Source organism: Aplidium turbinatum, chromosome 14 (genome assembly GCF_918807975.1).
Source record: "Aplidium turbinatum chromosome 14, kaAplTurb1.1, whole genome shotgun sequence".
NCBI lineage: Eukaryota > Metazoa > Chordata > Ascidiacea > Aplousobranchia > Polyclinidae > Aplidium > Aplidium turbinatum.
The window spans coordinates 3,138,650-3,166,245 of NC_137485.1; the positions used below are offsets into that span (position 1 = coordinate 3,138,650).

General features: G+C 39.9%; 2 protein-coding genes across 3 annotated transcripts in view; one reads left to right on the forward strand and one right to left on the reverse strand.

Annotated features, from left to right (window-relative positions):
- LOC145782784 (uncharacterized) lies at window positions 1-22,183 on the forward strand. 2 transcript variants are annotated; one of them, XM_082594548.1, is made up of 26 exons: window positions 1-119; window positions 948-1,077; window positions 1,692-1,819; window positions 2,159-2,296; window positions 5,762-5,896; window positions 6,280-6,339; window positions 7,201-7,262; window positions 7,711-7,792; window positions 8,029-8,105; window positions 9,411-9,498; window positions 9,778-9,902; window positions 10,411-10,495; window positions 10,834-11,099; window positions 12,184-12,280; window positions 13,147-13,314; window positions 13,747-13,905; window positions 14,494-14,660; window positions 15,817-15,928; window positions 16,162-16,273; window positions 16,813-16,994; window positions 17,408-17,512; window positions 18,282-18,412; window positions 18,804-18,918; window positions 19,352-19,481; window positions 20,736-20,933; window positions 21,541-22,183. In XM_082594548.1, exons 1-26 carry the CDS (start codon window positions 114-116, stop codon window positions 21,675-21,677), a joined length of 3,195 nt encoding a protein of 1,064 aa, XP_082450674.1. In that variant the 5' UTR covers window positions 1-113; the 3' UTR covers window positions 21,678-22,183. The 2 variants fall into 2 exon arrangements, with proteins under 2 accessions (XP_082450674.1, XP_082450675.1); XM_082594549.1 differs by lacking the exons at window positions 18,282-18,412; window positions 18,804-18,918.
- Window positions 22,162-27,596, reverse strand: part of LOC145782786 (transmembrane protein 144-like) — a 10,064-nt gene continuing 4,629 nt past the window's right edge. The window contains exons 8-12 of the mRNA XM_082594550.1: window positions 27,078-27,231; window positions 25,652-25,731; window positions 25,102-25,199; window positions 23,852-24,123; window positions 22,162-22,670 (exon numbers count right to left, since the gene is read on the reverse strand). Coding sequence (XP_082450676.1) covers window positions 22,587-22,670; window positions 23,852-24,123; window positions 25,102-25,199; window positions 25,652-25,731; window positions 27,078-27,231 — 688 coding nt within the window. The 3' untranslated portion in view covers window positions 22,162-22,586. The remainder of the gene's footprint in view (window positions 22,671-23,851; window positions 24,124-25,101; window positions 25,200-25,651; window positions 25,732-27,077; window positions 27,232-27,596) is intronic.

Sequence of the window (27,596 nt, forward strand, 5' to 3'; positions counted from 1 at the left end):
AGCTCTTCTGCAAATGTGTTGTAAACATAAAATGGTTGAGCTGCATGCCTGATGTTTAAGGAAAAGGCCGGACAGCAAATAACCAACAATAAACTTCAGCCAGAAGAGAATTAATGGAGGTAAATATATTGGTATTGTCCATGTACCAGGTAGGCTACCACTGGCTTTGTTACGATGCATTGAGCATATACATTTGCAAAATCTCCTAGCGTCTGTTGTAGTTCATCCGTGCATTTCATGTTATCGCAATGCAAACAAAGTAAGGCTTTGTTAATATTTTTATTTTTCTTCAACAGTGAAATGCAAGAAAACTTTAGCACCCCTGGTTTAGATCGCAAGGACACAAGTGTATCCATATCAAGTGTTTCATATTAAGCATCAGTTGATGAGTCATGTAATATATATACCGTACAGTAGGCTATCTTATTGAGTATGGGGTATTACAGTAATTATATGTTTTGCCATTCAATTGTTAATGAAAATACCGTTTCCACACCAGGCTTTTATAATTTATAGCTAGCTCAAATTTTCTGTTATCGTAGGAACAATAAAATCGTAACCCCACACCTAGCCTTTACCCTAACCTGAATAGTGAATAATAGGCTATATGTTTTTTTTTTAAATTTGCTATTAGTTTTTTAGGCTGTAGCTACTTTTCCAATGCCAATGTTGCAAGATGAGGAATTCTGCCCTTATTTCAAAAAAATTTAAAGCCTTTGAAGACAGAAACTTGCAATTTGGAAAATTTTGAAGTCCTGAGCAGAGAATAAAATCGTAACCCCAAACCTAGCCTTACCCTAACCTCAACCTTAATTCTAACTCTAGCAACACCTACCGCAAAACGATGCTTTTTTATCACAACCATGACCATTACCTTGGAAAAATAGCCACTTTAAATTTTTTATTTGTCTTTTAGGTCCATTCACTTTATTATTTTGTATTAACAGTTTAGATATCCCAAAGACATTAATAAAGGGCAAAGGCGTTTGTTTAGTCATGTTCAACCTCAACCCACTCCATCAAAAACAGAACAGTTTATGAAAGATTTAGGACTTGATGATGATGACACATTAGGAGGTTTGAACTGTTTTTTACTGTTTGGTTGTTGCCTTTAAATAGGCTACAGAAATAACATGATGTGTCGCCAATAATGAACTAATTAATCTATCTTCACAATGTAGATTCTAACGACCTGTTTTAGCCTTATCTGCGAGTTTGCTGTGGTAATAGCAAATTGCACTAGCTTTCGGAACACTGTTCCCTAGTCATGTGCTGTGACCACTGACCAATGGTGTTGAAGTCAGTGAGTCGTTCTTTAATTTTTCAGTCGTACATTCATGTAAAGTTTAAGATTTTATGGGTTTATGCAAAGCGTTACGTTAGCGTCACATCGGGGGGGAGGGGGTTCAAGCAAAACGTTACGTAACACTTTCGAGTACGGAATGGTAGTTTTTTGTGCTGAATTCGTAGTGAAAAAGCGTTACATGGGGAAGGCGGGGATTGAAAAAAGCGTTACGTTGGCGTTACATGGGGGAGGAGGGGGTCAAAAATACGTAATATTTGAACGTTCCCTATCTCTAATTTTGCTTAACTTCCATTGTTTTTATGTTTTTTTAAAAGTAATTATTTTCATATTGCCCATTTCATATTTCCCATTTTAAACCAACAATTGTATTAATTGATGAATGAAGATATTACAAGCTCCAGTGATGAAGAAAGCACCGATGAGACTCGTCCGAGTGAAATAGAGTTTAAAGTTCTCGAGAAAGAACTCCAGACATGTCAACAACAACGTGACCTTTTCCGAAGTAGAAGTCAAGTTAGTTTTTTTGTGAAAATTTATTTGCATAATATTTATCATAAAATTGTCAAATTTACCCTGTTCTCTTAATTAAAATTAGCAAGATTTGTTGTATATTTAAAAATACATGCTCTATATAATTTTTAAAAACATTAACATGCATGTGGCTTGGAATATGATAACTTAGATAAGTGTCCAGATTTCTCATCAAAGACACAATTTTACTATTTGCATCAAACTATTCAACATTGCAAAATAAAAAAATTTTGCTAAAACTTTTTATCCCATGATATTATTACTAGATTGCAACACAAGATATATTTCACTTCAATGTCAATGTTTTTTTGTTTACTTTAGGATCTCAGCAAGATGGTCAGTAATTTAAAGTCACGCTTGAAAAAAGAGGAAACTTCCAAAAGAATGAGAATGAAAATAATGCAACGCGCTCATGCTGACGCAATAAAAGACAAACATAACTTAATCATGAACCTGCAGGTACACAGTTTCAACCATTGCTTGCATTGTTCTGTTTATATTGTCACTATGTTACATTGCAACAACAGAAAGGATTGTTATTAACAAAGATTGCCCATAAAAGGGTGTAATTATAAAGCTTCGTGGCAAAAGCTAAATATTGAAGAGAGAACATTTTTACTTAAAAGTGTTTGCTTTAATATAATATGAAGTTAACCTTATAAATGCGAGAATCTATGTCAAACTTGCTCCATAAATTGTTGAGAGCGCCAAGAACCCCCTCTCCCCCAGTCATAAATGAGCTGCTCTCAATTGCGTTTTATTTATTTCCTCTTGTTAAAATCGCTGCTTTCTGTTTTTGATGCCGTAATATAGGCTATATAATAAACCATGTAATAGGCTAACTAATATAAAATCGGGTAAGAATTTTCGTGGGTAGTTTGATTTTGAAAGCTATAGGCTTACCGATATCTCAAGTTAAACTCCACTGTCTGCTGTATTGTTGAGTGGTCAACGCTGTAGCAATAGCCAAACAAACACCTCTTGTTTTAATACAAACCATCAACGTTTGGAGTACCGTACTGTATTTTCAATAACATGCTGGATGCACTGCTTATTGCAATTGGGGCGAGTCTGATTTTGCCGAAGACTGACTTGCGCTCGCTGCAATGTGTTTATCGTTCAGTTTAATCAGTTCGACTTTTACACTGGTAGAGTGTGCAAGTATGGTTCTTTGCTCTCCGTTAGCTTCACCATTAAGGAATTAAACAGTGTTCAACTGTTCAAAGGTCTAACTTCTGTTTATCTCTATGGAAAGTATGGTTTCTATCTGTAAGTTCTTGGTGTGGTTGACGTACCGTAGTCGTATTCGTAATCTCTAGGTTGCCGCAGCAAATGGAGCGCTTGGACCGATAGACACTTTCACATAGGACAATTATCCCTATTAACCACCTGACTGCCCGCCATTGTGGCCAAGCACTCATTAGAGAGTTAATTCTTGCTTTCAACTTTGGTAACTTTAAGAAAAAAGAGTAATTTCAAGGTTGGAAATCGAATCCACGCCATCAAAATGACAACCACCTCAAACCGCTACGCCACGCTGCCGACGGCGAAACGTTCACTTAATTTACTTTCTACCAGAAACGTTTCGAGAAGATTGTTCACAATATCACGTCCATGTAAAACACTCTATCTGCTGCAGTGATCTACCGGTATACATTAAAAATACACGTACCGTAGTGTGTATAAACATATGGTAGTGTCATACTCTGGTAGAGCAAGTGCTGTCAGCGTTTCAAAAACTATATATACTGTTTCGAACATCTATCTTCATTGTTCGAATTTCAGTTTTTCAGCTTTCACTTAGCACTTCGTCATCAATTTTAGCTCTGAAAATATACGCAGATTACAGACAATATAATACAATTTTGGTAAAGAGGTTACTTTCTTCAGCCACAGACATATACAACCAAGCAACCACACGGCATTTAACATAATGGATTAAAATTGAACATAAACTATAAGCTAAAACATTCCATTCTGAAGGCTGATAGTGGCCACCTTTTGAACAAGCGTTCGGAACTGGTCGGCAAATGTCGTCATAGAAACAAATTTAAACTCAAGTACTTCAAAATAAAATAAATTCCTTTTGATTTTCACAGGTTTTTTTAAAATTTCATTTGATTTTTACAGGCTATAAATCTCATTTAATTTTTACAGATTTATAAACGGATTTTATTTCATTTGTTCAGGACACTACAGGTTACATCATCACAATTCCTTGGGATTTTTACAGGTTATAATTTTGAAAAAATTAAATTTCATTTGATTTTTACAGGTTATAAATCTCATTTAATTTTTACAGGTTTAAAAACAATTTTTATTCATTCTGTGCAGATTACTACAGGTTGAGCCGATCATAACAAGCATTTTGCTTCTTTGTGATGTCATAGATGTTGCCATCATTGTTGCTTGGTTTCCATTGGGACAAATTGATTGATACTTTATCGTGGCGGATGGAGGCTGTCCTTAGTAATTCTGGAGTTTTTTTCTGCAGATTGGATTACGGTTATAATATTTAATATCTTTTCAGGAATGCAGGTTTAGAGGTTTTTTTTGCAGATTAAATTACAGCTGTAATATTTAATATCTTCTCAGGAAGGACAGGTTTAGAGTTTTTTTTGGCAGATTAATTTACAGTTGTAATATTTAATATCTTTTCAGAATTATCGATTCTTTACTGTTTACATGTTTTTTGCAGACCTTCTGATGATCCGTTAGGTGAAACAATTTGTAAAGGCTTCAGATAGTAATAACTACATTTGATTTAAACTATAAGCTACAAACGTTTTCGGCCATACACACGTTAGCCCTTATCAAGTAACAAAAAATAACTGCTTATCATATCTACAATGAAAATGAATGACTGATCTAAACACTGAATTGAAAAACGAAATGCAAAATGAAACGGCAGAACAGAAGAAAGGCACATCACGTGGCGTTTAAATTACACCAGGCAAAGACGCAACATATGACGTATCAAGAAAAGACGTTGAGTAGATAAGAAGCACCTGAGGCAAACACAGAATACCACGCCTCAATACACAGTTGTTTGCCTCAGGTGCTTCTTATCTACTCAACGTCTTTTCTTGATACGTCATATGTTGCGTCTTTGCCTGGTGTAATTTAAACGCCACGTGATGTGCCTTTCTTCTGTTCTGCCGTTTCATTTTGCATTTCGTTTTTCAATTCAGTGTTTAGATCAGTCATTCATTTTCATTGTAGATATGATAAGCAGTTATTTTTTGTTACTTGATAAGGGCTAACGTGTGTATGGCCGAAAACGTTTGTAGCTTATAGTTTATGTTCAATTTTAATACAGACAATATGGTTTTTAAATTACCAATTTGTTTGCTGAATAGTAGAAGTGCAGTTCTGCATTTTGGGCTTAATCCTTTACACATTCACCAAACTTTCAACTATTTTTCTTTTACATTTGATGAGTTGAATAATGCAGTTGTTTAGTTGTTGGTTTGAACGTGATTGCATTGTCTATGACTTTTCATCATTGACAAAGTAGATTGAATCGTTAAATTATAAGTAGTGTTCGTTGGCAATAACTTCATGTCTTCACGTCTTTGGTGTAGCAACTCCACCCTGTTTTGGTTGATGAGTTTTGATTTTGTTCGCTTCATTTGTCTGTCATTTTGTAGCTTGTGTTAGATTTTCACATTTCATATGCATTACTAAAATGCATAACATGCGTTGGAGATGTAACATTAAGCTAAGCATTAAATAACAAGGTGGAACAGCTAATGCTGTTCTCTCCTGGTAAATCTTCTTAGAGCATTAGCCATTTTATTATCGATTACTTTCCTTTAGCGTGATTTTTTATGATGTAGTACAAGCAATGCAAACTCATATAGGCTATCTACTTATTTCATGTAAGGAATTTTCAGCTCGTAACAATCCACATCTTCCTTTTAGGATTTAATTGAGGAAAGTGGTGATGCCAGAGGGCTAGAGATGGTGTCCGCAATTGAAGACCTTCACGAAGAGAAGGCAGATCTCCACAGTCAGCTGCTGAAAGCCCAGGAGGACTTTGAGAACAAAGTGAACGAAGTGAGAGCAAGCGTTGTCTTCTGTTGATTTTGTTCTGGCTTGCACAGCACGGCGATTTTCAGCATGGTGACAAACCACGCTAAGTCGTGATGATTAACAGCGCATAGTCGATATTTTGTTGTTTGAAGTGCTAAGAGAGCCAGTGCGACGCGTAGTCTATGTGCAAATAGAAGAGAAACTAATGAACTGCGTATTGCTAGTTTTGATGATTGGCAACGGAGCTAATAATTTGTCAATATTTGCGACTTTAAAACTTCAATATAATGTTACAAACTTTTGCAAACACCTCCGCACTGAAGTATTTGTGTGCGTTCGTATTTAGAACACGGTGAGATGATTATCTGTTGGCACGACCTATACCAACCTTATCTTATGTTCATCAGATAGAGGAACGGTTCAAAGATGGCGGTGACGGAGGAATGCAGAACCAAAGCAATGCACTGGTAGTGTAATTGAATCAATAGTCACCCTTAAGCTGAGAAAGCGTTTTTGTAAACTTTATCTTGACAGTTTGCATGCTTACAGTAACTTTATCTTCCTGCTTTATCCAGGCCGGGTAAACACTAAATACAACGCACTTCATCTCTATGTTTTCCTCCTTCAGAAAAATGCCTAATAAAAAGCTATCTATTCTTTAGCACTTGTTACACTTAGTCAACACCAGCCAACGCTCATCCACTAATGTCCAACAACAATTGGGAAATTTACCCGTTCAAAGTTCGGTACTTGCATCAATCATTCTGAACCGCTAATAGTGTGCCAATCGGAATGGCCCGTTTCGGTGAGTCCGATTCGGTGAGTTCCCTATTCGGTGAGAGCCCTATTTGGTGATTTTTTTTTAAATTATCGGGTCTACCGTAGCCTAATTATCATTGCCGTTTTAGGGTTAGGGGTAAGGGTCTTATTTCAGCGTTTAGCGACGTTAAAACGATGTAAAAGCGGCAATGATAATTAGGCTACGGTACCCGATAATTTTCAAAAAAAGTTTCAAAAAATCACCGAATAGGGAACTCTCCGAAAAAGGCTCTCATCGAATCGGACTCACCGAATAGACCCGTGCCAATAGGAATAGGCTTCTAGAAAGGTTTGCTCGTTCAAAAGTCGATGACCGACCTACGTTATTGATTCTGGATCTCCATAGTGCACGAAACTGTCAGGAATAGCCTTTCTCAGTCATAGAATGGTTTCCCACAATCAAAACAAAGCCTCTACAGTGGGCCATTGTACTGTGTTGCTTGTTGTGCTAGCATGATGCGGTCCAGATTATTGCAACACGTCATTAAGTCGTCATATCTTGTCGATAGGTTTTGGAAAAAGTTGCTGAAGAGAAGATCAAGCTCTCAGTAGAAATCGAAGAAATGAAAAGGTAGGTCTTCTCATGCAAAGAATCTCGAGCAGTGCGGCTCAGCTTTTCATTTGAACTGTTAAACTTGACCGGTCTTGGGGGTGCCCCTACCTACATTCGGCTTAGAAATTTGGTCACGACACGACCTATACTTTTAAGTTAAGCGAAACGGTATTGTGTTGGATAGATCCACCTCTGGTTGAAAAACACTGGAAAACCTTTCACTGAATCACCAAATTACACATTCACTGAAAAACCTATAAACCAGTCGAAACTTGGACAACAAATCAGTCATTTTTTTACATTAATTCAACGTCTGCAGACGTTGGACCAATGTAAAAAACGACTAATTTGCAGTGTGGGAATAGAATGCCTTTGAGAACGATTTTTGATGAAGTTTAAGTTGTCACTTTTATTTAGTTTTTCAGCATACACAAACGTTGAATAATTATGAAGGATTATTTTCCAGGAGCCACGAGCGAGACATTAAGTCGTATGAAGAACTTCTGACGAACAAGGAAGCGGAAGTTATCAAATCCAAACAGGAAAAGGTTTCTTGTTTAATAAGCCAATCAATGATTGTTCAGCCAGACAATCTAAAGCTGTTTCGGCGTATCTAAGCTAACGATTGAATTATCCGGTTTTCTTATCCGTTTTCAAGCATGTTAAGTGTGTTGGTGTCCACTAGGAAGCGCTTCAAAGACTTTAAAAATTTCTTGAAGATAATGGTCATATGATACCTAACCGATGGTCGTATCATCAACAATGTTAACTGTTTGATTTTTAGGAAAAAAAGCGTCGCTCAGACAATAGTTTCAAATTGAAGTTAGAAACACTGAACAAGGAACTGGAATCAAATAAAAGGTACATCATCACACGTTGGTGTTACATCATCACACGTTGATGTTATGTACTGCATCATGTTGGAGCTGTGGACATTCTTCTTCTGCAGCTTCTTGTATGTTCGAAAAGCGTCCCAATGCTACCGTGGAACGGTTCATAGTGACGTCACAATGCATTGGTGATGACCTTACCGATGTTTGCAACCAGGGCTGTGGAGTCAAAGTCGGTGGAAGTTTGGCGTGTCCCGGGTCGGAGTCGTTGAAAAAACGGCCGACTCCGGTTTGATAAAAAACGATAAGCAATAGAATCTTTGTTTGCAATACACTTTTTCAAAATATAGTTTCCTTTTCTCTGTATTGCGCTCCAGACCTTTACCAGAAAATAGAAGTGTTGGTTTTTTCTTCTGTTCTTTTGGTTCAGTTTTTTGAAAGTTGCCGTTTCAACTTTGATTACAAATTTAATAAAATTATACAATTTGGGTAGAGAGGTAACTCTTTTAAACCATAAACAGACATAACTCAGCAACAACACTACATTTAACATTATAAAAACAAAAAACAAAAAGCGAACGTTTTCGGCTAGTCATATAGCCCTTTTCAAGCCTATAAGAAATACATTATTAAAAGAAATGCTAAAGAATCATATAGTATCACAGCAAAAATATGGTCAAAGCTAAACATTTGAGAAACTGCCTCGCTCACACAAAATGATAACTGAAAATTACACAGCACAACGGGTCAAGTATTTCAGAGGTAAAATTAATTGATTGTTCAGACAAGGACTCAGGCAGATTACGCAAGAAAGACAGAAGCACAAGAGATAGTGGCACAAAGCACAAGAGATAGTGGTTTTGTGCCACTATCTCTTGTGCTTCTGTCTTTCTTGCGTAATCTGCCTGAGTCCTTGTCTGAACAATCAATTAATTTTACCTCTGAAATACTTGACCCGTTGTGCTGTGTAATTTTCAGTTATCATTTTGTGTGAGCGAGGCAGTTTCTCAAATGTTTAGCTTTGACCATATTTTTGCTGTGATACTATATGATTCTTTAGCATTTCTTTTAATAATGTATTTCTTATAGGCTTGAAAAGGGCTATATGACTAGCCGAAAACGTTCGCTTTTTGTTTTTTGTTTTTATAATGTTAAATGTAGTGTTGTTGCTGAGTTATGTCTGTTTATGGTTAATAAAATTAATTTTTAAAAAAATGAAAAAAGACAAAATTTCAGTAAAATCTAGCAACACTTAAGTCGGAGTTGGCCAGTGAAAAACGAGGAGTCGGAATTATATATTTTTCGCCCGACTTCACAGCTTTTTTTTATCACACAGGTCCTTTCATGAGAAGGAAAGAGAGCTGCAACAAACCATAAAGAAACAGAAAGACGAGATGAAGAAAATAGAAAGAGAAAAAGATTTGGTAATTATATTTAAATTTAGAACAATATTTGATTAACTTGATTTGGACCATTTTGTTTTTACGATTGTTGTACTTCAACAAAGTCACGATGTTTGCGTGTATTGTTGCCTGCACAGACGTGACATGTCTTGCAGTTTGAACATTAAAGTTTTCAATGCAGTTCCCATCAAGTCTTTGCCTATTTTCCATGTTTGTTTGGAGAGGTTCTGTTCTTCACTACGTTGGGAAAGCTACGAATTCACAATTTGATAATTTATACTGATATGATGACGTTCATAGGCTCAAAAAGAGTTGGAAACACTTGAACGTGACATGGTGGCACGATTGACCAATCAGGAGACGTTGTCGCAATCTACCGTTAAATTAGAAGAGGAATCCCGACGTCTGACAAAAGAATTGGAAAAGTTAGTTGATGGTTTCTAGCACTAGTTGCTACGTTCATCTGATGAAATTGAAAGTAAAATTAACAACAAACAAGATGGTTTATTGCTTCACTGACGTTTCGCGCACCATGACAATGCGCAAACTTTTCAGTATAAAGTTTTCAGTATAAATTTAGTTGATGTTGCATCTATGTAAATATGTGTTCTAGTAGCGCTATGCTCATAATAGATATTACTTTGGCTTCCATGCAGCTGACTGATCTACTCTCATCACAACAAACTTGTTCCATTGCTCCAAAAACATTTTCCTCATTGGAAGTTACAAGTTGGAAACCCATTTATTGGGATTGTGATGAATATATAAATACAATCCGACAATCTGTTGAACCGATGTCTTCTCGCCCGCAACTTCGGCACTGCACAAACCATATTTCAACTTGATATCTTAGTTAATTTTTGTTTACCTGTTACTTACTGAATAATGACGTTACTTAACGTTGAAAACACTTCAAATTGTTACTTCTCTCAGATGTCGGATGGAGATGGAGAGCTTGCAGGAGGAGGCTGCTGCTGCTGATCAGTTCCGAGTCCGGGAGGATCAGAGGAGGTTTGAGGTGATTAACTGACGTTGGGGAAGAAAATTGTTGAAGCGTTCACGTTAATTTGTTTATCTCATTTGCGCATTCTTTTTGTTTGCATGAAGCAAATGATCAGCATATTGCTATTTCTTTTAAAATCTTGTCATGGTAGTCAACTTCTAGAACATTTTCATCTTTTATGAGTAAAGATTGTGTTTATGATAGTCCAGCAACTCTGGCAACTTATGTCAAATGTGTTTTTATATCTTTACCAATTTTACTAATAGCAGGAGTGTACGATTTTTGTATCACTTCAATATATTTCCTTTTTATTTGTTCTTTCTTGGATCAATTCCTGGTTTGTCTTTTGCCAGGTTGAAGAGCTGGAAGCCACAATCACCAAACTCGAAGCTATTCTAGAAAAGCACAAAACATCTGCACGAGAGAAGTTACGCTTCGCTGAGCACGAGTTGGAGGAGGCTCAATTGCTCCTCCATCAACAAAGAAGAGAATCAAGCGCAAACTATGAAGATTTGAAATCAGTTATGCAGAAAAACGAGAAACAATTGAGGCGTGAAATAGAAGAAGCAAATCAAGCGTGCCAGGATCAAAAAAAATCATATGACAAAAGGATTGATAAGTAATTACTTCATTTTTCGTAACTTTTAAGCAATTTTCAAGGTTTTAAATTAGTCAAATTTAGAGTCATGCTCACACCCTATGAGATGGAAACAGACGTTTAGAAGGAGGGCTGAGTAAACATTCTGTACATGTTAAACTCCAGAGGTTTCCAACCTTTTTACTCTTGTTTAACTCTTGTGACTTCTTGAAGGACCTGCTAGCCTTTTTTAAACCAGATTTTGAAAATTGATCATTCTTTTTTTCTTCTGTTGTCAGTTTATGTCTAGCTGCGAAGCCTGTAGACCAGTGGTTCTCAACCTTTTTGTCTAGGCGGATCCCATTTGGTGCCTTTGAAGCGGTCGCGGACCCTTAAAACATTTTTATCTGAATTTTTGATATATGACGTCTCCTAATGGAAACAAATGTTTTATAAGTTTACAAGAATTTGCTTAACTCGCGTCTCTCTTATGACGACATCATTGGCGAGGTTATGTTATGAGCTATATATATGTTGGCACAGGGCCAAATTAGGTGACCTATATGCTAATTTTTTTTTTTTTCTGTAAACTTTATCGAAAATTAATAGAATTTTTGCGACCATTACAAAGAGTTTCTCTCTTATTATTTGTAGCCCAATCAATATTTCGTTGTAATCACAGTCATAGCAAACTGTGAGTGCTGATCGGGCTAATCTAGAATTCTAGAGCGTTGCTAGTGCTGATGGACTGCTGAGTAAGGTTTTCTCTTCCAAGATAAGCATTGATCAACAATCTGCTGTCTCAAAATAATTAAGTTGAACATACATAGCCTCATAAAAGATTTTAGGTCACCGAACCTTTGTGTGATGTTCTTTGAAACTTCAAAAGACACACCAGGGCGTCGCGACGCGTGGTGTGAGAATCACTGTAATACACAAATAAAGCACAATCAATTTTTAAATATTGTAATTTATCAATCATGTTACAAACTCGGAAACTTTGACAAACCTCCTGAAAACGTTTCGCGGACCCCGTTGAGAACCACTGGAATAGAAGGTTTGCAACTTTTAAATTTTTTCTTAGTCTAAAATTTTATTGGATGCTTTACTGTTCATTCGTTTACAGAATGGAGGAAAAAGCATCCAGGTTTCAAACCAAATCGGAAACGATTGAAAAGGACCTGAAAGACACAACGTCCCAGCTGAATAAGAAATTAGAAGAGGTAACTCAAGGGAGTAGATTGAAGTTAATAATTACACTTGTCAACAATTTGGAAGCAACTTTGTGGTGCATACACGCAAAGATTATTTTGTAAGGTTAATTTGAGTCGCTGAGTTGAAAATGAGGTCCGCTTTTTCGTATCAAATCTGTTTTTTTTACTGCAGCCATTACATATTAACGAATTATAGCTGCAACGTTAACGTGTAATGGCTGCAGTGAAATAAACCGCACACATTTGATACGGGAAAGCGGACTTTTGTTTCGGATGCCCACCCTCGAAAACCCCCAAAACCTCTCATTGTCGCACCAAAAATTGTGTTCAGTGTTATTTGTCATAGTCGAGTTTTCTGTGCCGCTTGGGTCCATTGTCTTGTCGGCACGCGTCAGTTGTGCATTCAGATATATTGATCTTCAGCTGTTATTGTTGTTTCCTCGCCTATGTGTGTACTACATCGTACAGGGCTGTAGTAGGACAGTAAAAGGATTTCTTGAGCTTGACGTCTCTTCTAATTGATTTATTGCCCAATGTGTTCGCAATGTCGTTTCTTAGCGCAAGAAGGGCTTGTAGTAGTTTCGTATGCCACCTTCACACGTGAACCTGGTTAGCATACGAGCATGATGCCGGGGTGGATCGATCTTGGTCTAACATCTCATCTGTAGTCAAGTATGAGAATTCCATGACTTGCTTGTCTGACAGATTCTTGGGTGCTCGCAAGCCTCCACACGACAACGACGTGTCGACCCAGGTCGTGAAGGTACAAAGGGCTAGACAGAAAGTGGTCGCTACGTTCTAACTTTTCAAACAGACGAAATATATGCAGTTGTAGAAACACCAAACATTGACATCACTTTCTTTACCGAAAACAGATCGTTCTCCTCACTTCGAAGATCTCCACAAATGAGGAGGAAAAGAACACATTGGAAGCAACGTTAGAACAGTCCAGGAGGAGATTGCAGGTGGAAGAACGGAACACGGAGAAGGCACGAAATGAGGCGGAACGTGCAAGTATCGAAACTCGGAACCTGGAACGCCAGGTATTACCTCCGCCGTGTTTCATATTTTCGTCTTCATTCTTTGGTGTTCATATGACGCTCGCTTTCCAATCGTACAGTAGTGCCTGGTTCGATTCTCGTCTTTAGTTGATTTTTGAAAAACCACCGCTCACATGATGCAATTAATTAAGGGAAGGAAAGGGGCTGGTGACCCACTCTTGCCGATTGCCGAAGGTCTCGCGCCGAAGGCCGAAAGCCGCGCCGAAGGAGTCCCGTGAGCATCTTTTCTCTCATTGTTTGCATCGGTTCTGTGGGCAACTTCGTAATCTTCCTTTTTAATTTTTTTTGGTTGTTGATTTGAAATCTGTAGAATGTCTTTCATAATTCCCCCAACTCAAACCCAATTACTTTTACGGCTAATCATCCACCTCCTCTTCTTCGTTGCTCTTGGATAATCTTAAGCAATCTTCACAGCTCGCCTTGGTCAGTGGAGAATCGGACTCTGCTCTTGCGCAAATGGAAAAAGAGCACGGAGATCTCCGTTTGATGTTAAACTCAACCCAGACGTCCCTTTCCACCGAGACGAAGAGACGTGAAGCCATCGAGAAAATGAACGACGATCTTCAACTCAAGGTCGGTTCCTCCTCATCGTGCACACTCGTTCATACGACTTTGTCAGATGACGTCGGTTCAACAAGGTTAACCTGTTATTGGGAATAAAGAAGCATTGTGAAAAGTACTGAAGGAAACCGTTTCAAATGCCCAAACACAGCTCGTCGAGTTTAAACCAGTGGCGTACCGTGACCACTTTGGTTAGGTGTTCACTTTTTCATCGAGATTCAAACATACAGCATAGGCTACATTTCTTTGCATTAGTTTCCACTTATCAAGTCCACCTGATTGGTAAACCTAGTTTGATCCGGTGCAAAGTGTGACAAACTTTTTCCTGTGATAAACCTAGGTTTACTAACCAGGTGGACTTGATAAGTGGAAACTAATGCAAAGTAAATGTAAACAAAAAAATAAAATAAAGCTCGCAGTTCCATAGATTCACTATGGAGCATTAGGCTAAAACAGGTCGTTCGTGTTTATATTTGTGAAGTAAGCAACGATCATGCTGCTAAAAGCGAAACTTAATCTTTTGTAATAAAGTCGTTATGGCAGTATAAACGAGGTGTTAGCTACCTTGCGATCTATAGTTGCAAATTTTTATCTTGACAGATTTCCACTTTGGAATCTACACGCAGCGATGAGCTTCTCAACCACAAGATGGCGACAGAGCGCCTGTTGGAAGCTCACAAACGGGAAGTTTTGAAGCTGAAAGCGTCATCCGCCATCGCGACTGAAGCGGCGACCTCTAAAGCTTCAAGCTTAGAAAGTGCTCTGAAGTTAGTATTGGATGTTCATTGTTCACCTAGAGGAGTTTAAGCCACTCGTTCTTGGAGGGAATTTAAAAACGATTGGCATTTTTTATCTCTGCATACTTCTTTTTCTTCCTGTTTACGTCTCATTTCCCGGAGTCGGAGTAGGTCGGGGTCTGGGAAGGCACATAGTCACTTACCCAGTCACCAGTAATCACGATCTAGGGGGCTAGTAACCATAACATCATCATCCCAAATTCGGTTTTGTCCCCATTAGTGGGGGGTGGCCGATTCTTTCCTTGCAGAGATTGCCTTCACTCCTATTTTCTGTCTCGTTCTGTCCATCGCATATTCTTCCTTTAATGCGCTTCACTGTACACATATACTTTCCATGTTCTTTTTGAACGCCCCCGTTTTCTCTTCCTATCTACCTTCAAAGTCAATGCCTTTCGTAGAACACTTCCTGTTCCTCCCTCCTTAGTACATGTCCATACCATCTTACACCATTTGCCCTGGTAAGCTGTTCAATACTGTAGTTCCTCTCATTTCAAGCATATTCATTAGCTCTTCAGTCTTTTTCTACCTCGTTTTACCGCACAGATTGCTCTCACCATTGCCCATTCCGTTGTTCTCAGAATTGCAAGCGGACTCTCTCTTAGCACCCATGTTTGGCTGCCGTACAAACGTTGCAGGCCGCACACAAATTCGATAGACATTCCCTTTTATTTTTAACGAAAATGCTTTTCCATATAACATTTCCCCACATTCCCTAAACTTCTCCCAACCAGCCTTGCCCTTTTTGTCACAGCTGCTTCGCATCCACCGCTTCCATTTATTTGGTCCCCCTCAATAACAAAAATTTGTCACTATTTCAATTCCGTTCCGTTTCCGTTTTAAGTTGAAATACTTTCGTAACGACCATGTCTCCGACTTAGAACTTGATTGTTACCTTCAGAATCCGCCCGTGTCCCAGGCCACACAGCTTATCATTCATCACTGTCCTAGCTAATGCAGATTCACTATCTTACAAACACCGACCTCAAAATGGAAATGCTAATCTTACAACACTTGATAGCAACGCAGTCCAATGGCTGCACCGCCCGGATGGAGTGAAATGACTGCTATCATCTCATCCACAACAAGAACTATTCAAAAGCTCAATTCAACCCTTTCTTGTCTGCAGACTATGCCTGTCCACCTTACGTCAGATGTCACGTGACAATTCGTTGTTACGAAAAGAAGTGGAAAGATTTCCTGGTTTGCTGAAAGACTCGATCAAGCAGGCTGCCAAGCAGGTTAGTGACATGAGGGTTTAAAATTTACATCTTGGTTACATCATTTATGAAGAATCATAGCCCGAATCATGCGATCAACATAAATGCTTCCGTTTTGCGATCAGCATTATAGGAATGAACTCTGTCAGCGCCTTTAACCTTAAAGCAATGTGAGAATAAACTTTTCTTTTGTGGTTGAGCGCAAGTTCTTGTCTGAACAAAAAAACCTACTTTTCTGAAAACCCCCTATTCAGGTATCTGACGCAGTGGCGGAGATAAACGAGACTAACAAGGAATTGGTTCGCAAGTATAAGAAGGAGATGAAGCTGAGGAAAAAATACCACAATGAACTGGTAGAGTTGAAAGGTAAGTGTGTTTCTATCATCACTTAATTTGTAGTAAAAAAGCAAGGAAGTTGGGTAGAATCAACTTCAATAACCAGGGCTATGTAAACGAAGAGGCTGTGTGAACTGGTGGGCCCCTTGTCTACATCCGAAGCTCACTTAAGAAGACACGAATTGTTGGTATTCTGGAATGCTTCGTCATCATCAATTGTGAGAGTAGAATCGATAGAAAATCTTTTAGCGGAAAAGTTTTTCGGTGCGTCTTATCAAAATATGATTTGAAATCAAGTGTTATTTTTGCTGAATGTGAAGTTACGTTTCCAGAAGTCGCTGTTTTTGTTTGTTGACTTGTATGCAGGTAAACTGTTTACTTCGCACCATGAGCCAATTAAACAAATGTTTTAAGACGAGCGCTTTTACAACCTTAACTATCATCAAACTGTAGCTGCATGTTGCCACATATTATCATCTCAACTTTCAACACTTCTGGCTTTATTCCCACTTAAAGTGGGACCGCGTTTGCAGATTGCAGCTTCAATACTGAGTCACTAATTACTTTAGGTAACATCCGGGTCTTTGTGCGTACGCGACCAATCATCGCCGAGGATGGCAACAACGTCAAGATCGCCGTCACCTATGACGACACTGATGACGCGATGATCTACGTTAATAACGCTCAGAAAGGTCGAACACAGACGTTTGAATTAGACAAAGTGTTCCCGCCCTCAGCCACACAGGAGGAGGTTTGCTACCACGTCATTTGTGTTTTGTTCATTCGTGTCTTCTGCTGAATCGGTTAATCGATCCCAACTTGGTATGCTATGCCCTTCGCGGATGAATACACGGTTTCATCGTATGCAGTTGTTGTCCCAGCTTTTCTTTACGTTTCTTCGATCAAAGAACATAAAGTCTTAGCATTTCACTTCGGAAACACCCCTTCATTGTGACGTCATAAGCCCAAGCATGACGTGACACTGAGGCACAATGCTTTGCTCGGCTACAAAGCCAAATCAAATCCATGAATAAAATTACTATGCGCCATATTTGTTGCACGCGGACGCATTTTAAGAAGCGCTGGAACTGCAGAGCAGTCCTTGATAAATTCTTTGCCAACTACCTCGTACAGATGCACTTACGTCACGATTTCTCTACGCAGGTGTACGCGGAGGTGCAAGCCCTGGTGACGTCATGCATGGATGGCTACAGAGTCTGTATATTCGCGTATGGGCAGACGGGATCGGGAAAGACCCACACTATGGAGGTGGGAGTTGTCTTTTTGTAATTCTTTAAGAAAACTTAAATCTCGAGAAACTTTAACTCAGGGGTGGGCAACCTTTTTACATGCGCGGGTCAAATGAAGTAGTGATAATGCGGGGGCGGGTCGCAACAGTGCTTATTCAATAGAATAAGAGTGGGCGAACTTAACTTCAAGTACTTGTGCTCGCTTTTGTTCGATATGAAACCTATTCTCGTGTCAGACGTGTGTAACCATAGTCAAAAGTGCATTTCTGTCGTCTTTAATTTATGGACAACTTAAACTTGTATTTTCTTTACGAATTTGGTTTACTACGTCATATAGCGACACAGCCAAAACATAAACTAGCACAAGAGCACAGCAAATTGTGGATAGGTCAGTGCAGCATAAATTGCATCTTCCAGCCAACCAGGAATAACACCAATTCTTAATGCAGTGACGGCCAGCTACATGGACCAGTTTTGAATGCTGTGCGCGGGCCGCACAAAAGCTGTACGTGGGCCTTAGGTTGCCCAGTGCCCACCTTTGTTTAAACTTATACCAAGCAGTGAGGGGTTCGAATCAGTAACCCATGTTTCGACGTTGATGGCAGGTTCATGTTGACAACGATTTTGTTCAGCAATCTCCTTCCAGTTATAATATTGCTGCCGGTGCTCTACTTTTCCTATAAAAGATGTTAATGTTGGAAATGCAAATGATTTCTGCGTGGACCACCATGTAACGTACTGACTACTCTGGTTATAATAGAATCAAGTCCAGTTTTTCATCACTACAGGGAACCCCAACCGACCCCGGCATCAACCAACGCGCCCTCGCCGACTTGTTCGCCATGGTGGAGGACCGCGTGATGGATTGGAAGTATTCCGTCAACGTCTCCCTCGTCGAGATTTACAACGAGACGCTCAGGTGACGTCATCGTTAGGATTATTTTCACGTACGACGGTGATGCTATTTGCAGCCGCAAGGGCGGTGTGGAGTAAGTTGCTTTGTATCTTGATGGATATATTCCTCGGAAGATTTTATTTATCTTGCAATGAGAGCACTTGCAGCAACCGCTGCTGGGTTGCTGGCTCAAAAAATAAAACTCTCTTGGTGGGATTCAAACCCGCAATCACTCATGGACTTCCACATCGCTTCACCTTCAAACTGCGGTGGCCTTGTTCATTGCTTGCCGGTGATGTAGTATTGAGGTGGCCTGCAATTAATGACGAGGAAGAACGAACGAAAGGTGGAGAAGACACTTTATGGCGATGTTGTTGTTTACATTAAAAGAAGTTAAATTTCCTATTTCCTTTAGAGATTTGTTGAACACAAGAACAGAGAAACTTGAGATTAAAATGAACGCGGACGGGACGTTGTTCGTTCAGCGATTGAAGAGTGTGCAAGTTACTGGCTTGGATGACGTGAATAAGGTGTGCACCTTTATTGAGTGGTGCCATGTTTTAGGATAACTTCTTGGAACTATGTATGTCCGACCTTTTGGTGGTTTATGGCAACAAGAGCGGTATCGTATGACGGATCTCACTTGGGTACTGAGGTTAAAGTAATAAATTTGTTTAATAGCCTTCAACATGACTGACGTACCTGTTGTGACCGTTGACTTTGTGACGTCACACTTCCTATTAGCTATGTCTTGTTACATGCATGGCCGAGTATAAAGAGTTCGACACCGCTCATGAGCATGCGGCTGTGTCTTTGGCACGACACCTAATGACATGCCTGAAGGTGGACACGAAGATTGGCTTCCTTGCCTTCCCGTCCACTTAATCTAAATATTCAACAACTGGGTGTAAGTCTGGATACGACAAACTTTTATGTCTCCGACTGACGTGTGTGTTCCTTCAGGTGTTCAAGATGGGCCGCTCCAATCGCGCTACAGCGTCGACCAACATGAACGAACGAAGCTCGCGGTCCCACGCCGTGCTCATCATCACGGTAGAGGGAACCAACGTTACGACGGGGCAGACGACCGAGGGTAAGTAGGGGGCGGGGATGTACCAACCGGGAACTTTCCAATGAATCTATATGACTTTAAATTTATCAGTTCTTCTGTTTGCAAATAGAGCCATACTTTACTTTGTTGTACCGCTCAATACTAAGTTTACCTTGTTGTGATGTCTGAATATTTTGAGTTTAGATTAAAATGGGTTTAATAATAATCGAAAGCATGGGAAGAGGAAACGGGGACGTTCAAAAAGAGTATGGAAAGAGCAGGTGAAGAATGAGGCAGACAAAGTTTCACTGAAGGAAGACGATGCGATGGACAGAACGAGATGGAGAATAGGAGTGAAGGCAATCGCTGCAAGGAAAAAAATCGGTCACCCCCACTAGTGGGGACAAAACCTAATTTGGGATGATGATGTTATGATTACTAGCCCCCTAGATCGTGATTACTGGTGACTGGGTAAGTGAATATGTGCCTTCCCAGACCCCGTCTTACTCCGACTCCGAGAAAATGAGACGTAAACAGGAAGAAAAAGAAGTATACGGAGATCAAAAATGCCAAACGTTTTTAAATTCCCTCCAAGAACGAGTGGCTTAAACTCCTCTGGATAAGGTGAACAATGAACATCCAATACTAACTTCAGAGCACTTTCTAAGCTTGAAGCTTATGATGATGTCCCTGTGTAAAATGTGATTGATAAATAAATTGATTCAATCAACTCACCTTTGACATTCTCGTTAAACGCATGATATATAGTTGCTTGGCAAACTATGAGTTATTTTGGTATGTCATTTTGTAAAAAGTGGGATTCTGTCTTCAAACAACTCCTGAGGTAGTCCATGAAACATGAAAACGATTCTCTATTGTGGTTATAGTTTTCATGCAAGTTAAAAAGTAAAAGTGTCAATTTGTCGCATCTACGTTTACGCCCGGTAGTTAAAGATTTAGATTGTGGACGGGAAGGCAAGGAAGCCAATCTTCATGTCTACCTTCAGGCATGTCTTTAAGTGTCCTGCCACAGCCGCCCGCATGCTCTTGAGCGGTGTCGAACCGGCGCCTTTTCGAACCAGAGCTCTCATCATTTGGTTTAAGTTAGCTAGTTTGTGATAACGTCTTGGGTTGGTATTGAACCCGCGTCCTTTGCATTGTCACTTTCGTACCAGGGCCCTCACCACTCGGTCATGCAACCCACCTGTTAATTATATTTTGCAACTCAATTAATTTTTGAACTTCTCTTTATTCGCAACGCAGACGACAGCTTTAATATTTCCTCATCTTATTCAGGAAAGTTAAACTTGATTGACCTCGCTGGCTCGGAACGCGTGTCCAAGAGCGGTGCATCAGGAGACCGCCTTAAGGAAGCCCAGAATATCAACAAGAGTCTCTCGTCACTCGGTGACGTCATACACGCGTTACGTAACAAGCAAGGTCACGTGCCGTTCAGGAACTCCAAGCTAACTTATCTTCTGCAGGACTCGCTGAGTGAGTTGCCGATGATTTGTTGATTGATGTTGCATCTTCATTGTGATTGACAGAGGGAGCAAATAGGGAATGTTTAAAAGTTATTTGCTCTAATTCGTTTTTTTTTCGCCACCCCTTGAGTAGTGGCGATGACTCGGGCTAGATACTTGGGCTATTGTCACAGCCATTGTATTGGCTGGTCATACAGTTCGCGTATCTTATATAACATATATTATATAACATAACAGTTCAGTTCGTTCGCGTAGATCATATAAAGTAAACCAAGATTAATGTTTAAAAGTTGTCTTCACTGATAACATGCAGTTTTGCTTGTGATGCCATCCGTAGATAGATGCTTGGACTTGTTAGTGTTGTGGTCAGACTTTTACAACTTATCACATCTATAATAACAATCCATTCAGCGAAATATTGACGAATGGATCGAATATATTCACTTGGTTTGTTACTGTACACATATGCAATAATCCAATGTAGTAACTTCGACGCCGCTTCATAAATTGTGAACTCAATTCTTCGAAGCAAAACATGGCCCCCTTGAAGGTTTGCCCCCTCATCTCAGATTCATATGCAACCCCTGACATCACGCAACGTTGTTTATCAATTCCAGGTAAAGAAAGCAAGACGCTGATGGTGGTGCAAGTCTCCCCCATCGAACGTAGCCTGGGGGAGTCTGTGTGCTCCCTCACCTTCGCACAGAGAGTGCGCACAGTTGAACTTGGGCAAGCCACCAAGAAGGTGAAATGATGACGTCACAAAGCGTTCTCAGTGACGACATTTCTCAATCCTTTGTCTTCAATCATTATCTTCGTTGCCATTATGTTTTCCGTGATTTTATATTTTCTTATTTGAGCAATATGTATATTGTTTCTTCTTCTTCTTGAGATGACGACTTATGACGTGAGCCACGAACGTGTCACGTCATACTCATTGTACGATTGTTGCGTGAAAATAAGACAAAGTATTATGTCATTGTGATCACTGACGCGTTGCAAGCACCCTCTTGTAGTATACACACGCCATAGTTTAGCTACATGCACATCATGTACTGTACTCTTATATACGTTTATCTGCCATACAGCAATCATTCCTTATTCCTGCTGCAGTATTTCAATATTTGCACCAACGTGACGTGTTTAGCTGATTGTGACGTCATTGCGGGGCGGCAATAAATCGCGTTTCGATGTAAGTTAGTGCCTTTTGTCATGTCGACTATCCAGCAGTATTTGAATACAAGTCTCCGATTTCTTGAATTTATTGACGAAACAATGTATTGCATAGAGAACAACGTAACGGGGATGCCCCGATGACGTCGTGATAAAATTGCACGTACGTGTATTGAGGTAACATGACGAATTGCTAAAGCCATAACGTGCTGTACTTCAAACCATACAAGAATATTGCACTGGGCGATCCAATACTGGCTTTACGATTAATATCAGGCGACTTAATGTGAATTTCGCTTCAACACCCCAGAGCTGTAGGCTACCGGCAACTGGTAATAAAAGCACTTGATTACATGTACTAACTAATGAGTGATGTTAATCTACATTCGACACATCTAGTCACAGGAATATGCGGTTCACAGTCGTAACAATGCATTTCACTGAATAGATTATTAAAATTAGGAAGACTTGAGGTTTTGAGCTGGTCCCATCAGGCTTTCGAGAGACCGGCCAGTACCGCCCCAGCTATGGTCAAGGCGTAGGCTATCGCCATGATCACGTAATTGCAATGACCCTGCAAACATAACTCAATGGTTGATGTAGATCATCAGCTCCGTCCCGTTAGCTCAGTTGGTTAGCGCGTGACTTCTGGAACGAAGAAACTTCTAGATCAAGCGGTGCTGGTTCGACTCTCGGTGTGTGCGCTTAGCAACGCACGTTTAGGATTGCTCTCCATTCAGCAGCATCTAATGGGTGGAATAATTCCCCGGCAACAAGTCTTCAACAATCGGAAACTTCACTCTGTCAATCTCGGTGACCGGGCCTGCGTCAGTGATTCAAAGCCTCCAGGCTACTAGTATGCGAAACTGCCAGGATTAAGCTCTGCAAGAAGCTTTTCCAGTCCGAGGATAAAGATTCAATCAACCAACCAAACTCCTTTGAAGTGGTTATCAAAACCTACTGCAATTTATAGGCTGGTGGTTGTTTTGGTTTTGAATGTTTATCCTCGGACTGCAAAGCCTTGATAGGTTAGGTTATTCCTGGTAGTTTCGCATACTTGTTGCAGAGGCTTTTGACGCAGGTCGGTTACTGAGATGGACAGAGTGAATTTTTCCGATTGCTATTAACTGTAAATCATTCCATCCATTAGGTGTTGCTGAATAGAGAGCAGTCCTAAAAGGTAGGCACTTTAGCATGAAAGTATCCAATTCAACCACGAAGATACGCTATTCGTGACGTCATCAAGGTTGCGTTTCTAGAAAGAACAAAGAAAAACACAAATGGTAGCTAATTTAAGTCATCGGTTGACTTGGCGCAGAGGGTTAGGGCGATGGTAGTCATTTCATTGATGTGGGTTTGATTCCCACCACTGCTATTGCTCCTTTTTCTTCTTACCAATCAAAGTAATGATCAACTCTCTGGCTGAATGCTGGAATAATCACAATTGGACGGTGGCCATCTAAAACTTGTTTTGATTCACACATCATGGACTGACGGACAACGTAACATCTGTGGTTTGTGGTTAAATTGGATATCTTCATGTTAAAGTGCTCTACCGTCCTGAAATGCGTTGCTGAAACCCACACCCCGAGAGTCGATCCAGCGCCGCTTGATTTTGAGGTTGCTTTGTACGTGAAGTCGGGCGCTTAACCACTGAGCTAACGGGACATAACAGCAGTGGACAAGCCTCATACTATATGTGACGTCATGATATCTGAATAGCCTTATTTCATGACATGAGACCTCATCACTCACCTTGACTTCTTTGAAAAGAAACACTCCCCATAGTGACGCAATAATCCCCGGGCCTGTGGTGACGATGGGAAAGCTGACGGCCTCGCTGAGGTAATTGTTGGCCACAAACCATCCGATGTCGGCCGCGGCCCACATTCCTCCTGAGGCCAGAGCGGGCAGGATGGCCGACGGATAAACCAGGGGTTTGTTCCGCTTCAACGCGCAGTAGATGACGAAGTAGACGGTGCTTGTGACCAGGATACCAGAGAAATGCGCGAACACGTAATCAACGTCTGCGTGGGACGGGAAGCGTGTTACGTGATAATAGTTTACCCTGAACAAAGTCGGACAAAAACCAACCAGCAAAATGCAACGACGTTGAATCAATAAAAACACGATAAAGTCACGAGCTTCCGCCCGATCCTCGGCGATGGTTATTACAGTTCGATGTTGTGGAACTCTTGTACAGTAGAAACGATACCATGAGTGTTTGGAACACACTAACCCTTTTAACCAGTGGTTCCCAACCTTTTTGTTGTCACGGACCCCTTTAGACAAATTATTGAATTCTACCTAAATTTTGCCTGAAACTCAATTAACATATTATTGACTATTGTAATAATTATGCTACTCAACTACTGTACTGTGTCATATTGCATTGCCGCTATGACTCCTGCGGCAAATATCAGGTTAAACAGTTGCTCAAATAAGAAAATGAACGAATTGTTCAAGAAATGTCAGCAGTATTTAAATATTAAAAGTGACTCAAAGTGCCATGCCGAAACTTATGAGGTAAACTTTGGTTGCACCGCATGCTTTCTATTATGTAATAGACGAGCCAATCCTGATTTGACTGTAATCGACATGCGTTGTGGTAGATGTAGTTTAAGGTCAATGTACACACTGTAGGCAGCAGCATAGATTTATTTTAATGCATACCGGTACAGTTTATTCTTGCGGGCTTGAGCTTGACACATTTGCATTTAAAGAGAGAAATGAAAGTAAAAAGATCGCTTTTTGTTTTTTTTTCCAAAATTCATCAAGGTAATCACGGACCCCCAAATGCTTTCTCACGGACCCCAGGTTGGGAACCACTGCTATAAACGATCAGCAATGGGTTAGTGGTAGCCTATGATGCTGTAGCCTACTGATAACACTTTGCAAAATTTGTTTCGAATTCCATTAGACTAGAACGTCTTTAATTTAACGGACCAAAGCTTTTCACATCAGACATATCGTTCTGATGACACAGTCACAGAGCAGCATCTTACCGTGTTGTGAGGAATTGGGGTAGTTGTCTTTGATGTGAATGACTGGGGCGAAGGCCAAACCGTACAAAGTGCCAGAGATGATGGACAAGGAGATGCCTCTGGAATGGAATTGATGCGAAAATGAGTTTATTAGAAAGTGCGCTTTGTTGACAAAACAAAAACATTCAAAAATGTAAGCCAACATTTTCTAGTACGATATTTTGTTAGTTCTCTAATCTGGTTGTGTCTGTATTTCCCTGCAGTCCATTGAGGAAATTAGAAAAGACCATTTAAAGTAAACCAAAAATCTGTAAGCGCAAGACTGAATTTATTTACAAACTACTTTAACAAGACAATTTGCTGTCATATCAACTATTTCTTGTCAATCTTACCGAGCGATAACTTTCCCAATAAAACATGCAGACTTTGTAAAAATATAAATCAAAACAGTTAATAGAAAAGACCTCGCAGTTTACAAAACCAGAAGGTATCATTCGAGAAAATGTGGCAGCTACATTAAATTCTGTTGCTGCAAGGCTTTTTATCAAATTTCCGTTAATTTAAAGCTCACATAGCTCTTCTCTGATTGGACGAAAGCTTGTTCTCCCACGCTACATCACCATTGACGCTAGCATCAGATGATTGAGAGTCCTGAGGAAAGATTTTCATTTAAAACTTCCTCGATGACGTAATCTAGACATGAGCTCATTGTGTGAGATCGAGTGTTGAATACTTCAACATCTTCGGGCTGAGAAAGTCGTTATGCTACGGCTACGTTAACAAGATAATATTGGTCGTTGGCACATGTCTAAATCTAACCGTACGCTATCTGCTGTCAAAAAACGAGAGCATCGCAAGGCCTCAAACAACCCTGGCTCTAGCCAACCATCCTTCCAATGTCCATCCTGCAGTAGAAGCTTCACCGCACAGATAGGCCTCATCAGCCATCTCCGCACTCATGTAGCCTACCATGGCCACCTTAAGATGCGGCCTGATTTGTCACATTTTGCAGATTTTGATTACAGCTACTGCTTGACTGACATTTTTTTAGATGTTTTAACTTTTTGTGGTTTCCTAATGACATAAAACTTTTTTGTTGCCTTGGGGCAGCAGTAGCAAATGAGAAAAAGTAAGTTGAAAAATGCAAAATCAGACTGTTATTGAAAATTAACAGTCTGACTAAAATCTTCGAAATCAATTTTTTTTTTTTCAACACGTGAGAATGTTAAAACCTATTGTGTCATCTGGGGAAAAGAATAAAGAAAGCGTAAAAATCTAATTGTTACAAAAAAATATTTAAACGTTCGCCCAAAGTTAGAAAAACCTGGAAATTTCTGCAAAATGTGATAAATCAGGCCATATCTTTAGGTGGCCATGAGCCTACACTGACCAAAGCCCACACTAAAAAAAAACTTGATCTCAGTCTCATTGGCCATCTTCGGAAACGAAGGGCGAACATCATACGACTTAAACCACTGGCTCCGATTACGGAGATTAACAGAATAAACTTCTGCAGACAAAGAAATCACGTTTTCTAAACCCTTCTTACACGCGGCCCAAAGTTGACATATTTTTCAATAAAATGACTTTCGCGTCTCATTTGCAATGTCACTTTGGTCTTAGTAGCCTATCACACCGCTCACCTCTACCCAGGGTGTAATAACTTGAGTGGGCGTAGTTTCTGTTGTAAAGGCGGCCGAGAGAAAGGAACTGGCCACCCTACTCTCGCTAGCGCCGATAGTTTAGTACAATGAAAACTTTATCTTCTCATCCCCCGAGGCTTAGATCAAGTAGATCAAAATTAGATCTTTTACTTAATACTCTTGTAATCAAAGGTTTTGGGACCTAAAATTCTTCCTTAACCTACATTTTGGCTACGATCCACGGCAGCATATCGGTAATTAGTTCCTGGGAGGTTTTACGCAAAAGCTAGCGTAAGCTTCCAATGAACGTTTACGCATACGTTACGCTACGTACACTTTACGCTTTTAAACAACCTGTTTAACAACCCTGGTGCACACCATGGACCTTTCCTCATCAATTTTTTCGTTGCTGTATTCGTCACTCAGCAATGGAGGCTCATCACAATCTTGGTCGTCCAAATCGATCGGTTGATTCGGTTGTGACTTCACAAACATCCACGCGATGGCGCTGAAAGTAAGTTGTTGTGACGTCAATATGGGAACTTGTGCCACTTTGATAGTGTACAACTTATATATTTCAATTTGATTTGATAGACACAGTCACATGCTCTGGAGCGGTGTCGAACCGGCACCTTTCGAGTGTCGGACAGGGCTCTCACCACTCGGCCATGTTCAATACGAAACTTACACATGTTAGGAGGAACCAACAAAACACGGTCCGGTCGTATTATTATTTGCAGAGTGGAACTTTTTTTATTATGCAGCAGGAAGCGTAACTTTGGCCAGTGTGACGAAATAATTAAATAAGGCGTTTGTTTTGAAAACACACATTGTTTCTTTGTTGGTGTCACTCTGGACTCTTTAGATCATAAA